General features: G+C 40.6%; 1 protein-coding gene across 2 annotated transcripts in view; it reads right to left on the reverse strand.

The window, feature by feature from the left end:
* The window catches only part of disc1 (DISC1 scaffold protein), a 49,521-nt gene extending 33,870 nt beyond the window's left edge, over positions 1 to 15,651 (reverse strand). Inside the window, exons 1-8 of one of the 2 annotated variants that reach the window (XR_014280609.1) lie at positions 15,378 to 15,650; positions 15,037 to 15,171; positions 10,845 to 11,713; positions 9,161 to 9,230; positions 7,689 to 7,845; positions 7,010 to 7,106; positions 6,363 to 6,595; positions 1,744 to 1,798 (exon numbers count right to left, since the gene is read on the reverse strand). Coding sequence is in view for 1 of the 2 variants with exons in the window: in XM_082558189.1 (XP_082414315.1) it covers positions 1,744 to 1,798; positions 6,363 to 6,595; positions 7,010 to 7,106; positions 7,689 to 7,845; positions 9,161 to 9,230; positions 10,845 to 11,713; positions 15,037 to 15,171; positions 15,378 to 15,549 (1,788 nt within the window). In the remaining variant the exon portion in view is untranslated. Of the gene's footprint in view, positions 1 to 1,743; positions 1,799 to 6,362; positions 6,596 to 7,009; positions 7,107 to 7,688; positions 7,846 to 9,160; positions 9,231 to 10,844; positions 11,714 to 15,036; positions 15,172 to 15,377 lie in introns of both variants that reach the window. The other variant, XM_082558189.1, reaches the window with a different exon arrangement.
* Positions 15,652 to 17,474: the final 1,823 nt, after the last annotated feature.

The raw sequence follows: 17,474 nt of genomic DNA on the forward strand, positions 1-17,474 counted from the left end.
ACAGAGCTAACTCTGTAAGCTAACTTCTATCTCCTTATTCCATGCATCTAGTTTCTGGATAAAAATATCTGAAAAAAAAGAAAATAACTAGTAAGCAGCATATGTCCGAATGAATATGCCAAAGTACAGAGGATGACAACAATAGCTTAGATAACCATTCATCACAAAGAAAGGTATACAGAAGAGCCTCTCTGAACACAACACATTCACCTTGAAGCATATGGGCAAAAACAGCAGAAGACCACACTGGGTGAACGAAATGGTCAGCTAAGAACAGGAAAGCGATGTTGTGAAGTGTAATAATATGGAGGATATTTTCTTAGCCCAGATTGGTCCCCTTATTACCAACTGAGCATGTACTGTTGCTGACTACGCTCACCTTTTTATAACCAGTGTGTCCATCTTCTAATGGTTGCTTCCAGCAGAATAACATATGTGACAAAGATCACATCATCTTAAACTGGTTTCGTGGACATGGCAGTGAGTTCTCTGTACTCAATGCCCTCCACAGTCACCAGAGCTCAATCCAGTAGGGCACTTCTGGGTTGTGGCGGAACATGAGAATCACATCGTGGATGTGCAGCCGACAAATCTGCAGCAACTGTGTGATGCCGTCATGTCGATATGGACCAAAATCTCAGAGAAATGTTTCCAGCAGCTTGTTGAATCTGTGCTACAAAGAATAAAGGCTAATGGATGTCCAACATCATCCAGTACTAGCAAGGTATAGATGAGCTCATGGTTTGGATCTCACCCTAAAAGTGTCAATCTGACAACACGCACTGCCAAGCAGCCCCAAATGATGAATTGCTTTTTGGGGAAGAGGAGAGACGTTGCAGGTAAACAGATGTGGGGATTAGAGTTTTTAGAACCCAGTGTGGTACACTGAAACACACTAAAGCTGACGTTGTTTGCTCTACATGTACTCTTGCAGATGCCTCAGGATTTTACAGTTGAACAACATGAACTCCATGTTGAAAGTCATACCCGAGACTATTTGACTCAGTTCTCATCACCAGTGACCATCTTTGACATGAAAAATTCAGGTCAGTTTGAGACAGACACTGACCGCTCTCACGGCACATTTAGCGTCTGTACTGATGCATATGTGCAAGAGAGATCTAAATGCAGTAGCAGCACAGAAGTGGTGCAAAATCTCAACATTAACAGGAACCGCTGCTACATCCAAATCAAGTTTTTGCTTCTTATGGTCTTCTGATTACACCGTGTGCAGCTTTGTGCCTCCTTTGTGCAGGAAGCACAAAGGAAAAGCAAACCCTTGATAAGCATGAGTGAATTCTAGTTATACAGCAGCATGCAAACCCAGGTAAACACACAAACAATGGACACGGGCTTCAAATCACTACGTTAGCCATGTTTTACTCATTTAGTTGATTTTAAAAGTGTGCATTTAAGCAAATCGGACAGCTTTTTCATCATCAGGTGTTGTAATAATTTTACGGATGATTTAGAATTTAGGGAGGATTTATTCAAAATGACAACTCCTGTGACTCTTGCAAAAAAACTGGAGAGTTTACTGCCTTGTCAAAGAGAAACGAGCTCATGAATACAGACACTGACATTTAGTACATATATTAAAAACACCAAAGCTCGCACAAGACACATAATGTGTATTTTGACTTACTGCTTATTAGATATTCACACACATTCAGTCATCGTCGACATGCTGAGAAGAGAATGAGATGATATAGAATAAATCAAGTCAGCGGAACAGTGGCTTACCTTAGCAGTGGCTTCCTTAATGGACAGATTTAATGCCTGCTCCTGCTCCTGGAGTCTGCAAAATAAAAACATAAATGTCACAGTGCAGGACTAAAGGTAATTTTTTCCATTTTGGGGATGAAATCGGGAGTTATCAATATGATATCTCCTGTTCCAATCTAGATTTTTGTTTTTTTTGTTTTTTTTTAGCTTCTACTCATCTGGCAGCTAATCGCTTAACGGTTTGCAAACTAACAACTATCAAACTGAACCTTGGATAACTTTTTAAAGGACAGTCTTGAGAGTGTTTGTCCAGTGGATGGGAGCAAATATTCAACGACCAGTTCAGCCATGCACAAAAGTGAGACATTTCTTTATATTTTGCAGCTAATTATCTAGATTGCAGTCTTTTAACGTGTTCTTGAGGAATCGTTCTCCTGGCTGTCTAAAGGTCTTTCAAGGTCTTTCTTTAGACATTGGCCATATTTTTATCATTTTATCCAGTCCTTTTACCTGACCACTCTCAGAGGAACAGCTTTTTATTTGTTAAGCCACTTAAAACTGACTTATGAATCATTCACGGACAAAAAAATAAATCTAATTTAAGGTCTGAACCAGTGTTGTACTCTACACATATGATAACATAGCAGCCTGTCATGAAAACGCATCATTTGTTCACATTTGTTTAGTTGAATAGTTGCACCAACAAGGTGACTTACAAAGAACTTTTAGCCAAAAACTTAGTGTGCAGACATAGTGTGCAGTGTCCTTAAAAACCTTGACAAGTTAAAGAGAAAGCAAGATGTTGCAAACATATAACTGTTGATCTAGATAGTTAAAGAAGAAAGTTTCATTGGCAAAAGGTCTTCATCAGCATATACGAAGGAGGTGAGGAGAGAAGTACAACAGTGAGTGTCTAAAGCCAGCTGTAAAACACAGTGGAGGCTCCGTCATGGTGTATGGCCACATTTCAGCCAGTGGTGATGGGAATGGAATTATAAACGCAGGAAAGTACCATCAGATTTTGATTGGCCATGTAATCTGGAAAGCGTCTGATTGGCAACAGCTTCATTTTTCAGCATGACAATCATCCCAAACACACCGCCAGTGCAATAAAAACATACCTAGATAGAGAAACACACATTGGAACACTATCAGTCATGGATTGGCCTCCCTGTAGCCCAGACCTCAACATTAACGAAGAGTTGTGGGATCATCTTTACAAAAAACAAAACAAAAAGGCAGCCAAGATCCAAAGTAGTCCTTAAAGAAGCTTGGAGAACTATATTGAAGACTACTTAAAGAAATTACAAGAATGTCTTCCTAAGAGCTCAGGCCATACCATCACCACCAATTTTCAAGTTCATGTGGGTTAGCTTAAGACTTTCTTACTTCTCTTAGCTTCTTAAACATCTTGGCATACAGAAGATAAAAGACTTGTGGGTATCTCCATACAGAGTAAGTTCTTTGAACACTGTTCATCTTAGGTTGTAAAAAAATACATATAAGCTGATACTGTGTGCAAACACGAGCATAAGAGACCTGCATTGTGAGGACACGAGCTTTAAATTTTGCATTTGGAATCAAATGCTGTAACCAGTGAAGCTTGAGCCTGCATCTGGGTGGCTTACTTTAGCGTAAGAAAGAGAAACGCTGTGAGCGAGTGTGCCCCTTTTTGGAATACTGACCTGAAATAAACTACATCAAAATAAAGAGAAGACTGAACCTGAAAAACACCTTCCATTGTAAAATATGGCTCAATATTTGTGTTTTCTTTAACTGGCCTGTTGGATTCAACTCTAGCCCAATATTTCAGACAATAAGGGAAAACAGGACAACCCATTAAGGTCACACTACTTGGTGACAGATCTAAATCAATTACAAGATGGAGAAAAATGAGCATAAAATCCATTATGCACAGTACAGTCACCTTGAGACAGTCCCAATTGTCTCACAAAAATCATTATGTCCACTCCATGTTATTCAAGCTGATGCTCAGAGTGAGTCAGAGTTAAATGTTGTCTCTGAACATCAGTCTTATAGCGCCGAGTGGATTTCTTTAATTCAGTATTCGTGTGGAAAAAAACCTGATACGAGACAGAAATATCCTGTGTTGTTTGGAAAAGGGGCGACTGCAACACAATCATCACGGTGACCCGTGGCAAGCCACCCACAGATGTGCAGCTGAATATCCAATCTGAGGTCGCAATTTCAATCAGCAACGAGAATAAATGCGTTTCAGCCGGGGTGAGAATAAGCCAGATATCAAATTATGCCAGTGGTGGTGGGTCACACCGCCAAGAAGGCGATAAGTACAATTTACATGTCTTTCTAACGAGTGGCAAGACGGAGAGGCTTTCCACAGTGCTCCCTTGCAAGCTATTAACTTCAGAGGATATGATGCAAAGTGATCGTTAGCATCTAAGAAAAAAGCCATTAAAATTCAAAGCAGGTTCAAGCAGGTGTGAGAGAAGAAGACTGAAGGCACGTGGGATAAGAAACTAGCTGTCCTCTCTGAATCTAAGAAACAAGTTACTCCTAAAGGGCTGCAAACTGCTTTGCATTACATCCATTTGTCAGTGGCTTTTGTTTATAAAGACTTGAAATACATGAGCTGAACCTCTCCAGGAACAATAGGCATCCAGTGCTGCATGGGCAGACCTGTCGATCACCGAACAAAGTGAGCAATTTTGCCTGTAAGCTGATAAAAAGGGTAATGATTCATGTAAATGCAAGGCTAGGTGTCTTCTGTGCTGTTACTGGAGGTGTTGATTTGGTTGAAACGTGATGGTGTGATTTTGACAATTCTGCTGAAAGATTTATTCAAAGTGCCACTTTGTCTAAGGATGGATGAAGCTGAGAGGCGATGACTTAGAAACAGCAGATCGCCACTGACACATCAACTTCAAAATGGGCTAATTAAATGTATGTAACATGATGAAAGAGAAAAAAACCCTATGGACAGACTGTTGCATGGTCACCAGCATTTGCAGCTCTATAGCAGCCCCACCTGGCCGTTCCAGGTATTGCACAAATACAAATACTGACCACTGCATAAGAAGTGAGCACATCTGACAGACTTGTACTAAACAAATGCTTTATGCATAGTAACCACACCAAGATCTTGCACAAGGTTAAATTATCATTACTGTGGCTAATTTTGCCCAAATTAATTGATATTTTCATATTTTTATCAAAGTAATATTAAATACAAATCTGGCTTCTACTGCACATTTTGAGTAATATTAAATAAGAAGATGCACCTCCTGGAGTTTTTATGAAAAATGAAAGAATACAAAACCTTTTGACTGCACTGGATAAACGTTACCTGTCTATTAAGCTGGCGTCAGGTAACAAAAATACTTCTTCTACATTTACAGTAAAGAATTATGTTTAAAACTCCAGTCCTCCTGCTGTCAGAGGAGGAAACCATCATAAAGTGGATAAACAAATAGCTGTCATGGAGGATGCTGTGATGTTTGGCAATTTGTCAGCTTCAGGGCTTGTTTTCCTCATTCCTGACATACACTGTGCCGATTCCTCTATTGTATATAAATATGTAAGTAGAAATACATCAAATTAACACAACAACACAAATTATGTTACCTTTAAACTAGTTCTGAGTAAAGGTTATGCATGCAAAGGCCCAATCAGCGGACACTTTTCACAGTTTAGGTGTTAGATCCGGCTCGACCAATCAAACTGAGAGTCCAACGACCGACAGGAGAAACTGTAATACCGACGTGCAAAATTCAAAAGCTGTGAAAATGTTTTCTCAATGCTCAAGACCTCAATTTCCATTTTTCACATACATTTGCACATTTTCTTAACTATTCTGCTCGCTAGCAGAAGCAGATCCTGGAGAGCAAAACGCCTTTAATACATCCAAAGATCTGCAGTGAAGGCTTTGATTCCCTCATTTGAAGTTTTTCCCTAAATACAGATGAGGACAGAATTACTAGTGAAGTGTTTTTGAGGAGATTACAGTTCCAGAAACGTTGAATCATCCCCAGATCATAACACTCCCACCACTGTGCTTCACTGTGGGGACGGTGCTGTTTGGGTTATACGCCTCTCCCTTCTGTCTGTGACCAAAGAGCTCTAGTTTCATCTCATCTCACCAAATGATGCACTTCCAGTATGAACAATCTTTCCCCAGGTTGTTCTTAGCACATTTCAGCGTGGCAGTTGTTCTGGGCTCTTTAGTCTCATCTCCGACTAGTTCTCGTTCCGGTCATTCTCAGTGCTTTTTTAGAGGCAGAGAAGATTTATATACTGTGTGTAAATTGGAGGATAACTCTTGGTTTTTGTAAGCTTTGAGGAATACAGAGTTAAAGCATGTCATTGCGCATATATAATAAATAATAATAATTTTATCCTCATTTGTAAACTTCTGTTCCTGGGAACAGCATGTTTCATTCATTCATTACCTGCAGCTTTGTAAAGGAGGCTCTAAATTTTTAATTATTTCATGCAACCACTCAAACAAGATGAAAGCATTATTATTAACTATGCTCAAAAAGACAACTGTTTAGTTCTCTATTTTTCCACTTCCTTTTTTTTCGGCTCATGCAAACACAGCCTTTCATGTCACAAATGTGACATTTAAGCAAGCAAATCATGACATATATGGCGCTGACCTGAGCATGGAGGGAGGACGAGAGACTGAGATTTGTGTGCGATTCTCAGAAGCGACGAGGTCCTGGAGGGTTCGGCTCATGTCGCGAAGCTGAGCCGTGCTGCAGCTCCTCAGCACGGAGGCCTCCAGCTCCTCAGCCTCCACCTGTTGCTCTTCCTGCTGGATCTGCTGCTCCAGACACCGGCTACGGTCCTTCAGCTCCACCAGTCTCTGCTGCAGCTCTGCGATCTCCTCCTGCAGAGGTGGAGCAATGTTCATTTCATTCATTTTACATGTATGTTAGAAATATCATAGTTTCTATGAAGGTAATCAGCAACAGTGAAGTAGTCCTTCAGTTTTTTAAGCCAGCAGATTGAATGAAAAATTCAAACACCTAATCTGAAACTGAAGGAAACTTGACTGGTGAGTTATTAGCTTTTTTCAGAATTGTTAATCAATAGTTTGTTTGATATTAAAGTAGCAGTGAGATTAATTAATCTTGTTCACACTCATTCACTGTCAGTGTAAATACTGCTGACAGCTATGCATATTTTACAAATTTCATTCACTTTTGTGAGCAAGGAAAGAAGCTGTTTTATTAAATTCTCAGAGGAGCAGTAACTCAGACCAGCCTGACGTACAAAGCGGAACGACGTGAGCCGAATTTACCTCGACAAGCCGTCTCTCTCGTATCAGACGTTCTCTTCGTTGCAGTGGACCCTGTGATGAGTCGGATTGCTCCCCTGCAACAGGCTCTGCACACTCCCTGCCACAAAATGACACCATTTTTAACAGCTTTGATTAACATTTTCAGGAGGTTAATCCACATTTAATGTTGCTTTTAATCTCTGTAAGTCAAAGCTAAAGAGAGCTGCAGATTGGTAATATACAGTATGGTTGTGTGTAATCACTTTTTCCCACAGATTCTCATCAAATAACTCTGTGACAGTGGAAAATCTGCTGTTTATCAGAGGTGACCTAAAATCCTTTTGCTTATATTTGTTCGGGATACTCTCTGAAGAGGCCCCACCTGATTTCCTTCCTGTCACAAGAGCTATTTTGGAGAGCTCCCCCTCTTTGATCTGTGCTACAATATTGCAACAAAAGAAAGAGAATGAGCTTATGAACTCAAATAAACCCCATTATGTCCTGAACAAAGGGAGTTTATTGCTATAAAAGTAGATCTGTTTTTGTTTAAGTGACACACAATATAAAACGAGGTCCAAAACAAAACAGGAAAAGTAATTTTCAGTGTAGCCACATTTCATATTATATTCCCCTTATATATTGTATGCAGTTAACGTTTTAAATATAGTGTTTCAGTTAACATGATCAAACCAGCACTGACCTGTACTGACTGCAGTCTGCCCTCTGGAGGGCGCTGTCCACCGCCTGTCGGAGCCTCTCCAGGAGCAACGCCACGCTGGGCTGTTGGGAGGGTAAACCCAGCTTCAGAGTGCTTCGTTCTTTAGACAGCTCCTCTAACTTTTTCCCAAAGCGCTCAGCTGTGAACACACATACACACATGCTGAATAACATGCAGAAAACATCAGCTAGAGGAGTCCAGTTATCAGCAAGTGGTGTTGTGTTCTAGCCCTTTACTAGAAGTCATTTAAAGGGAGCACATTTCTGACCTTGCTGTATTTATGAATCCTGAATAAAAATCTGCATTTCTTGGCTCTGTAAACACATAAAACTAGAATTATCCCAGTCTGGCGGGTTCATAGCTAAATTAAAAGATGGCAAGCACGACATACACAGACAGAATTTACAGAACCAATCTCATCAGCTATTTAATCCAACACTGTGTAAGTGGAAAAACAGAAAACTAAACGTATAAGTCAGAGAATGAATAGACAAGGAGAACACCAGCCAAGGCATACAACACTGACCCAAATAATAAGCACGTTCGAACAGATCTACAGGATACAGAAACATGTGTATTTAAACCTGTTTTTAAGCTGCTCCCTTATTCACAGGGGTCACCACGTGCAGATAGACACACATGGTTTTAATATGGTGGGTTTTTAGGCTGGATGCCTTTCCTGACAAAACCCTCCCAGTGATTTCAGTCTCCTGATATCAAACCAGGGATCTTCTGTGTGTAATGCAAATGTGTTAACCACAGAAGCAGATGTATCTTATGTATTTGTTCTATCACAAAATAAAAGAAATGGGTTAAAATGCAGTTTTTGGTTTGATTGTTTATATTTTTTTACAATATCTAGGTCAGGTACAAGTACAAATGATATTTGTTAGGTTTGAGGCTTTGTTGTTTCGTTGCAATAATCACGGGGAACCCCTTCCTGTAAACTTTTCTGTAAAAGCTTCCCTTATTTCTCTGTAAATACCCTTTATTTTGATTTGAGTCGACATAATAACTGTGCTACTTTCTGTTTTAAGCCACATAAATTGAAGATTTTCTAGTTTTACCATTATAGGATAGTTAAAAATAAAGCTCTGTGCCTCATCTCTCACATGTTCTTTCACACAGGTCATCTCAGTATGGTGAACAGCAAATTAGCAAGAAATTTAATAAAGAAGCTGACATCAAAGTGATAAATGATCCAAACATGTGAGTGCAAGCACACTCATGAGTTAGAAGGACAGCACGTGTTAAGCTCCTGTGGCTTTCTGGTCACTGAGTCAGAATATTTTCACTTTGAACTGTGCTCTTTTCTCTAACTTTAAGTTATTGTGTTTAGGGATATTAAACTTTACTTTTTAAAAACAAATAGTAAAAAGATAAATAGAATCTTATCAAATCATTCATAAAGTCGTTATTTTGTAACCTTAACCGAAATGGCTAAACTGGTTTACCTGCGTCATAATCGTCGTCCAGAATTGCTTTCTGCTGGAGCCTCTGCAGCTTCAACATCATGGATTCAATCTGAGAGACAGCAAAAAGACAGAACAGGTTACACAACAGTAACTCCAGAGTTCATCGCCTTTTAAACAGTCAATATATGCAGAAAAAAGGTGGGTGCAATGACTGCCAGGTCAAAGTGATACTGGGTCAGCAAGCTGAGGAAAGGGCGTTAACAATAACTTGACTACAGTACTTCACCGTTTTACTTTTTTTGAGGAGGACCTGAAAGATTCTATCAGATGTAAAACACTAAAGCAAATACTGAAAAATGTTTTTATCAGATGAAATATGGGGTCATTTTTATCACTTTCAAGCTTAGAATGTAAGATAAAAAAAAAATATTGTTTGCTTTTCTGTAAAATACTCACAAGGCAATTATTTCTCATTTCTTGCAAAATGCATGAATTATACACTAATTAAAAGTACTTAGGTAGTACTTAATATTAATTACAGAATAATTTGTCTTCTTTTCTATAAAATACCTGCAGTTATTCCCTTATTCTAGTGTACCTATCTTTAAGTATTTCCTTGTAAATTTAATTACTTTGTATTTTCAAATAAACTATATTTAAATTTCATTTAATTTCAGGGGAATTATGTCCTTACTCACGTGCAGTATTACAAAGTGTTAACCAAAAGTTTGGTTAAGTAGGTGAGTTGAATACTTAGTTTTCTCTTTCAGAAAAATCTAAACCTGCTTGCTTTTGTCTTTCTTAATAAAACAAGAAAGCATCAGTACAGCATCACTCTGATGAGTCTGTAAGTACAATGTTCTGCTATTAGAAAAAGCTAGCTGGTTAGCTTGAACGTCTAAAACAAGTGTAAACAAACAAACACGATACATGACCAGGTCTTAAAGTGCAACTTAGTTCTGACACTTAGTATAAGATAAAGAGATGATTAGTGAGTTTCAGAGTTACTCAACTCTTGGGTGAATTTTGTTAACAAAACAAGGCTAACAGCTGCTGGCTGTAGCTTCATATCTACCAACAAGGTATGAGCTGGAACTAGTAAGGAAAGCAAATACGGGTTTCCTGATTTAATATAGTATTCATCTCTCTGTAGTTTAGTCTCATCTTGACTGTAGACCAAGGTGTCAAACCTAGGGCCCGGCAAAAACTCCAATCTGGCCCACTGGAAGAATTTGGAAAATGTGAAGGAGTGAATAGATTTTGAACTTTTAACTGTATTTTCCTAGGATATACAGCTTTTTCCATTGACAAACACCACCCCCCATTGCAATCTATACTACACCAAATAGTCAAAAATAACAGAAAAACAATTCAATGACAGAGAAGTTCCTGTATCGACTATGTCCATCATAGAAATTTCTACTATAGAAATAAAAGAACATTATTATAAATATAGGAAAGTGAGGGGTGCCAGAACTTTTTCTGTTATTTTACATATTTATCATATAGAACAGACATACTGTTGAAATTTCTTCTTGGGAAAATTGTTTAGTTAAACTTTACTAAACAGAAAGTGGAGTTTCACTAGTTCGTCACACTTAAAATCAAAGTGGGCTGTATGTGGCCCATAGTGTTAGATGAGTTTGACGTCGCTGCTCTAGACCTTGTTGGGAGATTAATTTGAATGACTGATATGTGAATTTCATGAGTCTGTCTTGCCCACCTTGGTGTGAGTGCGGTTGTTTTGGAGGCAGTCTTGCAGCACGCCCTCGTACTTCTTCAGCAGGTTATCCCAGCCTTGCTCCAAGGCAGGTGTAGCGCTCTCGTAGCCTGAGGTGACAGAGGAGGCAGAGGTACTGTCCGAGTCCAGGGAGAGTGAGGAGGTGGCCTCTATATCAATAGACTGAGCCTCACAGTCAGGCACGTGGGATCTTTCTACGTGGGTGGCAAACAGGCATTCTCGCCAAAACTTTCCTCCAGGTAGTGTTTGAGCAGGAGACGACTGCTTAGAGAAATTGTGCTCGACAGGTAAGGTTTCGGGTTTTGTTTGAGGCAGGTCAGATGCTTTTGTTGATGAACTTAGTTCTTGCTCTTGTGTGGGTGTGGTGGTTGTTTTCTGGCTGGAGGTAAGTGACTGTTGGATGAAACTGAAGCTGGAGTTAAAAGAGTCCTCTGGCTCTGAATGAGTGTCCAGGCTCGAACTTAACCTGAGTTCATTGTTGGGCAGTGAGGACTGGCCCAGATGGCTGGATGTACTCTTAGAATTGCAGTCCACAGGGGAAGGAGGGTGGGTAACAGAGCAGACAAAGCTCTGAGTCTTCCAGGAGCTACACGTGTGTTTATCAGGCTGTTGATGATTTATTAAAGACACACTGTCTGCAGGAGCTGGACTTGGCCTTTGAGCATTAGTTGCATCAGCTATGTCAGCGTCACGTCCTGATTTTCCATTGGTAATAAAAGTGGTTGTCCCAACGTCCTCCTCCTCTTCCTGAGTGGCGCTCTGCAGTCTGCACTGCTCTCCTCTCATGTACCCTGGTCTTCGGTGGAGCCTCTTACGGCTGGAGCTGCCAGCTGTCCCTGATGCTCTGCCACCTGTCGATGCAGAGATTAACCATTAAGCTTGACAACATGGCCATGAGGAAGATAACGCATGACCTCATAGAACTGGTAGGATTAACCATGTAATCAATGGCTAGAGCAGGAAGATGTAATGCTACGTGTACTAATTACACAAGTACCCGAAGCAGCTGTGATCCAGCAAAATGACCTTGTTTTTAAAAATAGTGCCTAATGGACTGAATTTTTTTTTTTTTTTTTAAACGTTGGGCAGATGTGTGACATTTCCCAGGGTTCTGCTCCAGCTGTTGGGAAATACCAAAGCTGCACAGTCATTTATAAGTTAAGACATGCCTCTCTGTGGGATACCAGATGCATGAACAATATATTCTGAGGTTAGATTTGCATTTGTTTATTTTTGCAAATAGCAAAATTCTTCAGAGGAAAGGTTCTCAAAACATAGCAGGGGGTTCACGCCTGGATCTGGAGCCTTAAATCGGTCTATTTCACTGAAATATAGGGCAAAGGGCACACAGGCAAGGTCTGATTCATGTTGGTCCACTAACAAACCGGCACTGATGACGCTATTGTTTTTATAACCACTCAGCTTCTCTCTTTTTCTTAAAGCAGTAAGGCTGATAAAGTTTACCTGAGATCTATTTCTGAGTGGGTGCTATAACCTGTGAGTCTTCCAGCCAAAGCAATAAACTGAAGGATTGTTTAGAACAATACTGATTACCCTCGCTTTATCAAACCCACTTGCACTGCACTCATAGCTTGTCTCAAAGCTTTTCAGTTATTACGAAAGCCATGTTTTTTGTAAAGGGGGCATAACCGAAATAGCTTGTGAAGCACAGACACTGCCAATCTTAGTAACAAGAAGTGATACAAACATGCATGCAAACAGCGTTTGGTCTGAAAGTGGAGCGTAATGATAAAGGCCAGATTGTGGCGGGAGTTAGACACCTGCTGCAGGGCCACGTGATTAATACATATCATGTTTAGGATTCAGACGAGGAGGCGCGCTCAAATGCTGGGGATCAACAGCCCCTTTGTGTACAGCTGCGCTGCTCCTTCTTTCACTTCTGGCTCTCGCTTTCTCCTCCCACTCGCGAACACTGAAGTCACACAGAGGCACACTGACAGTGCTGAAAACACTGGGATCAGTTGTACTATTGTCAGTGTAAAAGCCTGTTAAACGCTTTAACTACGATAAAAACAAATCCAAAAGTAGAAAACGCAAACAAACACATAAAAACAACATCTTACGCAACTGCAAACCTCTACAAATAATGTGTTTTTTGCAGTGGGAGCACAATTATCAAGACAGGAATGCGGGGCATTGAAGAAAGCATGACCGATGAGCAAACCACAGCCCACTTCCCAACACCCAGTAACCTCCTACGATGCCACTCCTAACCTATCCCATGAGACTGTAAGAGACTCAAATAGACACCAGTGAGAGCAGTATTTCAAGTGAAAGTAACACACGGATGCTCCCATTGTAGCCACAGTGTTTTTGTGTGTGTGCAGTGTCACTTAGAGCTTGGGTTACACACAGGTCCATTAGAGGGTCCTTGCAGACGTGGCCACTGGTCCATAACTGATGTAAGAAACCCAACACCATCTGTAGGTTACAGCTACAACCGCACACTGTCTACCATCTGGTGTGGCTAGATGTTATACTAAGCCCTCTACAACAACTAAGAGTCGAAAGAAGAGGGACATGATGGTGTTACTGTATCCTCGCCATACTTCGATTACACAAAGAGAGCTCTTCCTGGTTTAAGGGGAAGGAAATGCCTCAGGGCCCATTGTTTTGTGTCTGCTGGCTTGTGTGTATGTCAGAGGGGCATCTATTTTTTGGCTGAAGCCCCTCAGAGGTATTTTCTACTTCCTGTCGGGCTTTGGGCTAAAATAGTTCACCGGGAATTCAGGCAGAATATACAAACAAGCAAGCAGTGACGTTGAGTGGTTCAACATCAAAGATAAAACAGTCTCTCTGCAACAGCATTCTCACTGTAGCATGTTATCAGTGCTGAAGAAACTGTACAGAGAGCCTGAGAAAAAGAAGCATGTCAGCCAGAAGAGGCGAGATTATTTACCTTTGGAGATTAAAGAGGCCCTCCTCAGCACCCTTAGGTTAAACACTGCATCCAATTGGGCACTGAAAGTGCTTGAGCCAAAGACAGAGAGGAATGCAGGGGCTCTCATAAAAACACAAACATTTGAGGAACAAGCTCAGCACCCTCTGACACACACACAGACACACAAGCGGATCTGCATGTCAGCAACCTCCTGAGAAGCAGCACTGCTCGGCAGATGTGCAAAACCTCGTCACTTGTGACCAAAGAGAGCGTCACAAAAAGGGGAAGTGAAAGTTAGCAGTGATATCTATTCATCTTACTAAAGAAATGACTACATAAGTGGATGAAAACCCAACAATACAGTATGCTCCAATGCCAGTTCCTATCTTTGGTCCTAAATCTTGGTCCTTATCGCTCCATTTTGCACGGTAGGTTAAAGGATGGGGATATTCCAAGGATTGCGTCTCTGCTATGCTCTTGTCAGACTGTAATCACATGAGGATCAGTTGAGTCTGTGTTATAGAGATTCATTTACACACTGCACATACTCTTTAATAGGCATTTTGATATTTCTGGTAGATTAGATTCATTCAAAAATGTCACACAACAGAGACCAGGGAAAAATCTACTCACAGCAGAAGCTGTTTCGGAAGCACTTTGGGAAATAGATTTTTATCTAAGGTTTACCACATCTAGCAGCCTTTTAACTGCAGTAGTTACCCTGTTGCATGTGGCGAGATCATAACAGTCTGATAAATGGGTCTAATGGAGGTCTGATTACCGGCATCCTGCGTGAACAGACTTGGATCACATTTCTATTTATTAGTCAAGCTCATTTTATTTGTATAAAACATGTTAAAAGACCCAAATAGAGACAATACGCAGGAAAATGCTTCTCTACTTTGTCTAAAGAGGTGGGGAACATATTATTTAAGTATTTAATCATTTCCAACTCATCATCACTCCTCCATGAATGACTGGTAGGGAGACTTTAAACCTTTATGATCCAGGGAACTGTGAACTTTCATACACATTCCAGGCAATGCATTATTAAACAGGCTATGAGTCTTCACTGCGGCTGCTCTGCTTTTGTTTAATCATCTGATGATTATCCCTCCCTAAAAACTGCCGGCTTAGTACATCCTAATACTACTATTTTATCCAATTTCGGTGTATTAAAGTTGTATGAAGTTCCTGGGGGTGTATACATATCCTGTAAAAGACCAGGGTCGGTGTGAGAACATCAGCGGATAGTTAAAAATCTTGTTTTACCTTGAATGGTTTCGCGGCGGTGAAGCAGAGAGTTGCCGTGGCATTCCAGTCCCATCAGTCCAGCGAACATTTTTCCATTAAAAAAGGCTGTTTGTGTTGAAAAGTCAAAGAAAGTCAGACCTCGGTGGCACAAGCCTGCATAGAGTTACATCGACCATGTTTTAGAAGAAGTGAAGCCAAGCAAAGGGACTGATCTCATTTCCGTTATGGAAAAGTGAACCCGGGCTGCTATATTTTCCCTGCACACAGTGAGTGACGGGTGAAAACTGCTTCCCAGCGCGCTGTTTTGTCCCTGATGAAAATTTCTTGACACAAACATTTATGGTACATCAGATTCTTACATTTCTCCCCCTGTTGGAAACAAGTGGGTCCCGCTGCGCCTGAACTGACGGTCTGGAGAAAGACTTCACGTCGTGCTGTTCCTTGTGGGGAAAGTATGGAAAACACATCCAGCGGTGGTGTGCAGTGGCAGAAGTACATAGCCCAGGAAAATCCGTCTGTTAGTCGACACATCGATCAGTAATCCGTTAGTCGCTGCGCCCTTGCGTCATGCGTCGCGTTGGAGCTCCTACGTGTTCAGGAATTTGACTCCAGACTCCTTCAGACCGCCTCATATCCACAGCGGGCACACTGTGGAAGTAGCAGCGGACACGGAACCGGATTAAATAACGCAGTTGTTTATGTTTATATGTGCTGTATTTTAGTGTCACTGAAGCTTGTGGAGGAAATTTATGGGGGAAAATACCATCTCTCTACTATTAAGTCACAAATACCATGAAGTTCAAATGTATACACACAGGATGCGTGTGATTCAGTCATTTAAATCACAGTGTAGCAGGTCTGTACTCCCTTACACATCTTAATGTGTCTCTTTCTTTCGGCACTCAGGGAATCAGCGAGTAGCACCAAACCCTAGACCTCACATGGCGCAGAGTCTTTTCATCCACCCCTTCACACACCGCTCATCCCAGTGCTCCTTTCATTCAGCTCGCCTGGCTCGTGAACAATACTCAGAGACAAAAAGCTCTGTTCAACAGACAGAATGCAGGACGTACTTACACATAGCTAGGGTAAGAGCAGGGATGAAACACGTTGCCTGGCACGCAGAGTGCCATCACCTGCTCTTTGTTAAAGATTAGAGGCGCATTGGAGATGCGTTTTTGACATCAGCGCACTGCCCCACAGGCTGGCTAGTTTCCAGGAGAAGCCCTTTGACTAACCTCTCAAGTTTTAGCTTAGTTGTCAAGTTTTAGTCTTTGGCTTACCTCTGTGCCATAAGTTTTAAGACATAAGAAACACCATATTATGCGAAAAACCCAGAAAGAAGATGCTAAAATTACACACGGTGTCTATAAGGGAGCAGATGAAATGTATAAGAATGATGTAATCACATCTGTCTTATGTATTGATATATGAGGGCTTTTATGAAATAATTAAGCAATCAGGAAAAGAGTGACTGCAAGGATAAAAGATGACTTAATCAAAGGATAAACACGTAGCTGTTGACTAATAACACATTAGCTCCTGCTCTGTTAGGTTTAGCTTGCTCTTTCCCTTCATCAGCTATGCATTCAATGCATCCATCGCATGCATTTTTCACAGTGCTGTAGCTGTGTTGCTGACTTTGACCAGCAGATGTCAGACTTCACACAGATATATTAGTTTATCCGCCATAGAAAGTTAAGAAATAACTTTTTTCTTTACATTTCCCAAAAGTATGTGTACACGTTTTCACTTTTACATCAAACCTTGAGAAATACACGTTTTCATCCAACTTTGATTTCATACATAACTACAACCATAGGCTGACTACGTGTTTCCTGATTTAGTCGTATTCACAAAATATTCATTTGATCCATCATGTTTATGTCACTGTATACACAAATATATAGTATCACATTTAAATAGTCTGAATGTGGATTTAATAGCATTCTTTTCTCCTAATAAAAAAAGGTCCATGCCAGTTTTTTGACTTTCTCCTGTGTATGGAACCAGGAAGTTTTTAAGCATGGCCACGAGAGTCATTTCCAAGCCAAAGGTCTAAATCATTGTAAGTTTTATAGCTCTCACTGACAAAGATGTTAAGAGTGGTTTTGGTCTGCCATATTCCAGACAGTAGAGTTACAGCAAATCTCTGGATTAGGGTTGTTCCAGGATTTATTTATTCATTTATATAAATGGGGCGCTAAAGTAAATTAGCTAAAGTGCGTTACACTGATTATAATGTGCACAGGCCTCCTATGTAATAACTACACAGGAGATAACTACGTCTCCTGTTGCACAAATTAGGAGATGTAGTTACCCAGTAATAATATAATGGCTGCACTTAAGCACAAGATTTAATGGTTTGGTAATGGAACCACTGTGATATGGTATAGTTATAGTTTTACAAAGTAAAGCAGTTAGGAATAGTAAGTAGTGGACTGAGGTTCATGCAA

Source organism: Aulonocara stuartgranti (assembly GCF_965226115.1).
Source record: "Aulonocara stuartgranti genome assembly, chromosome: 13".
NCBI classification, from domain to species: domain Eukaryota; kingdom Metazoa; phylum Chordata; class Actinopteri; order Cichliformes; family Cichlidae; genus Aulonocara; species Aulonocara stuartgranti.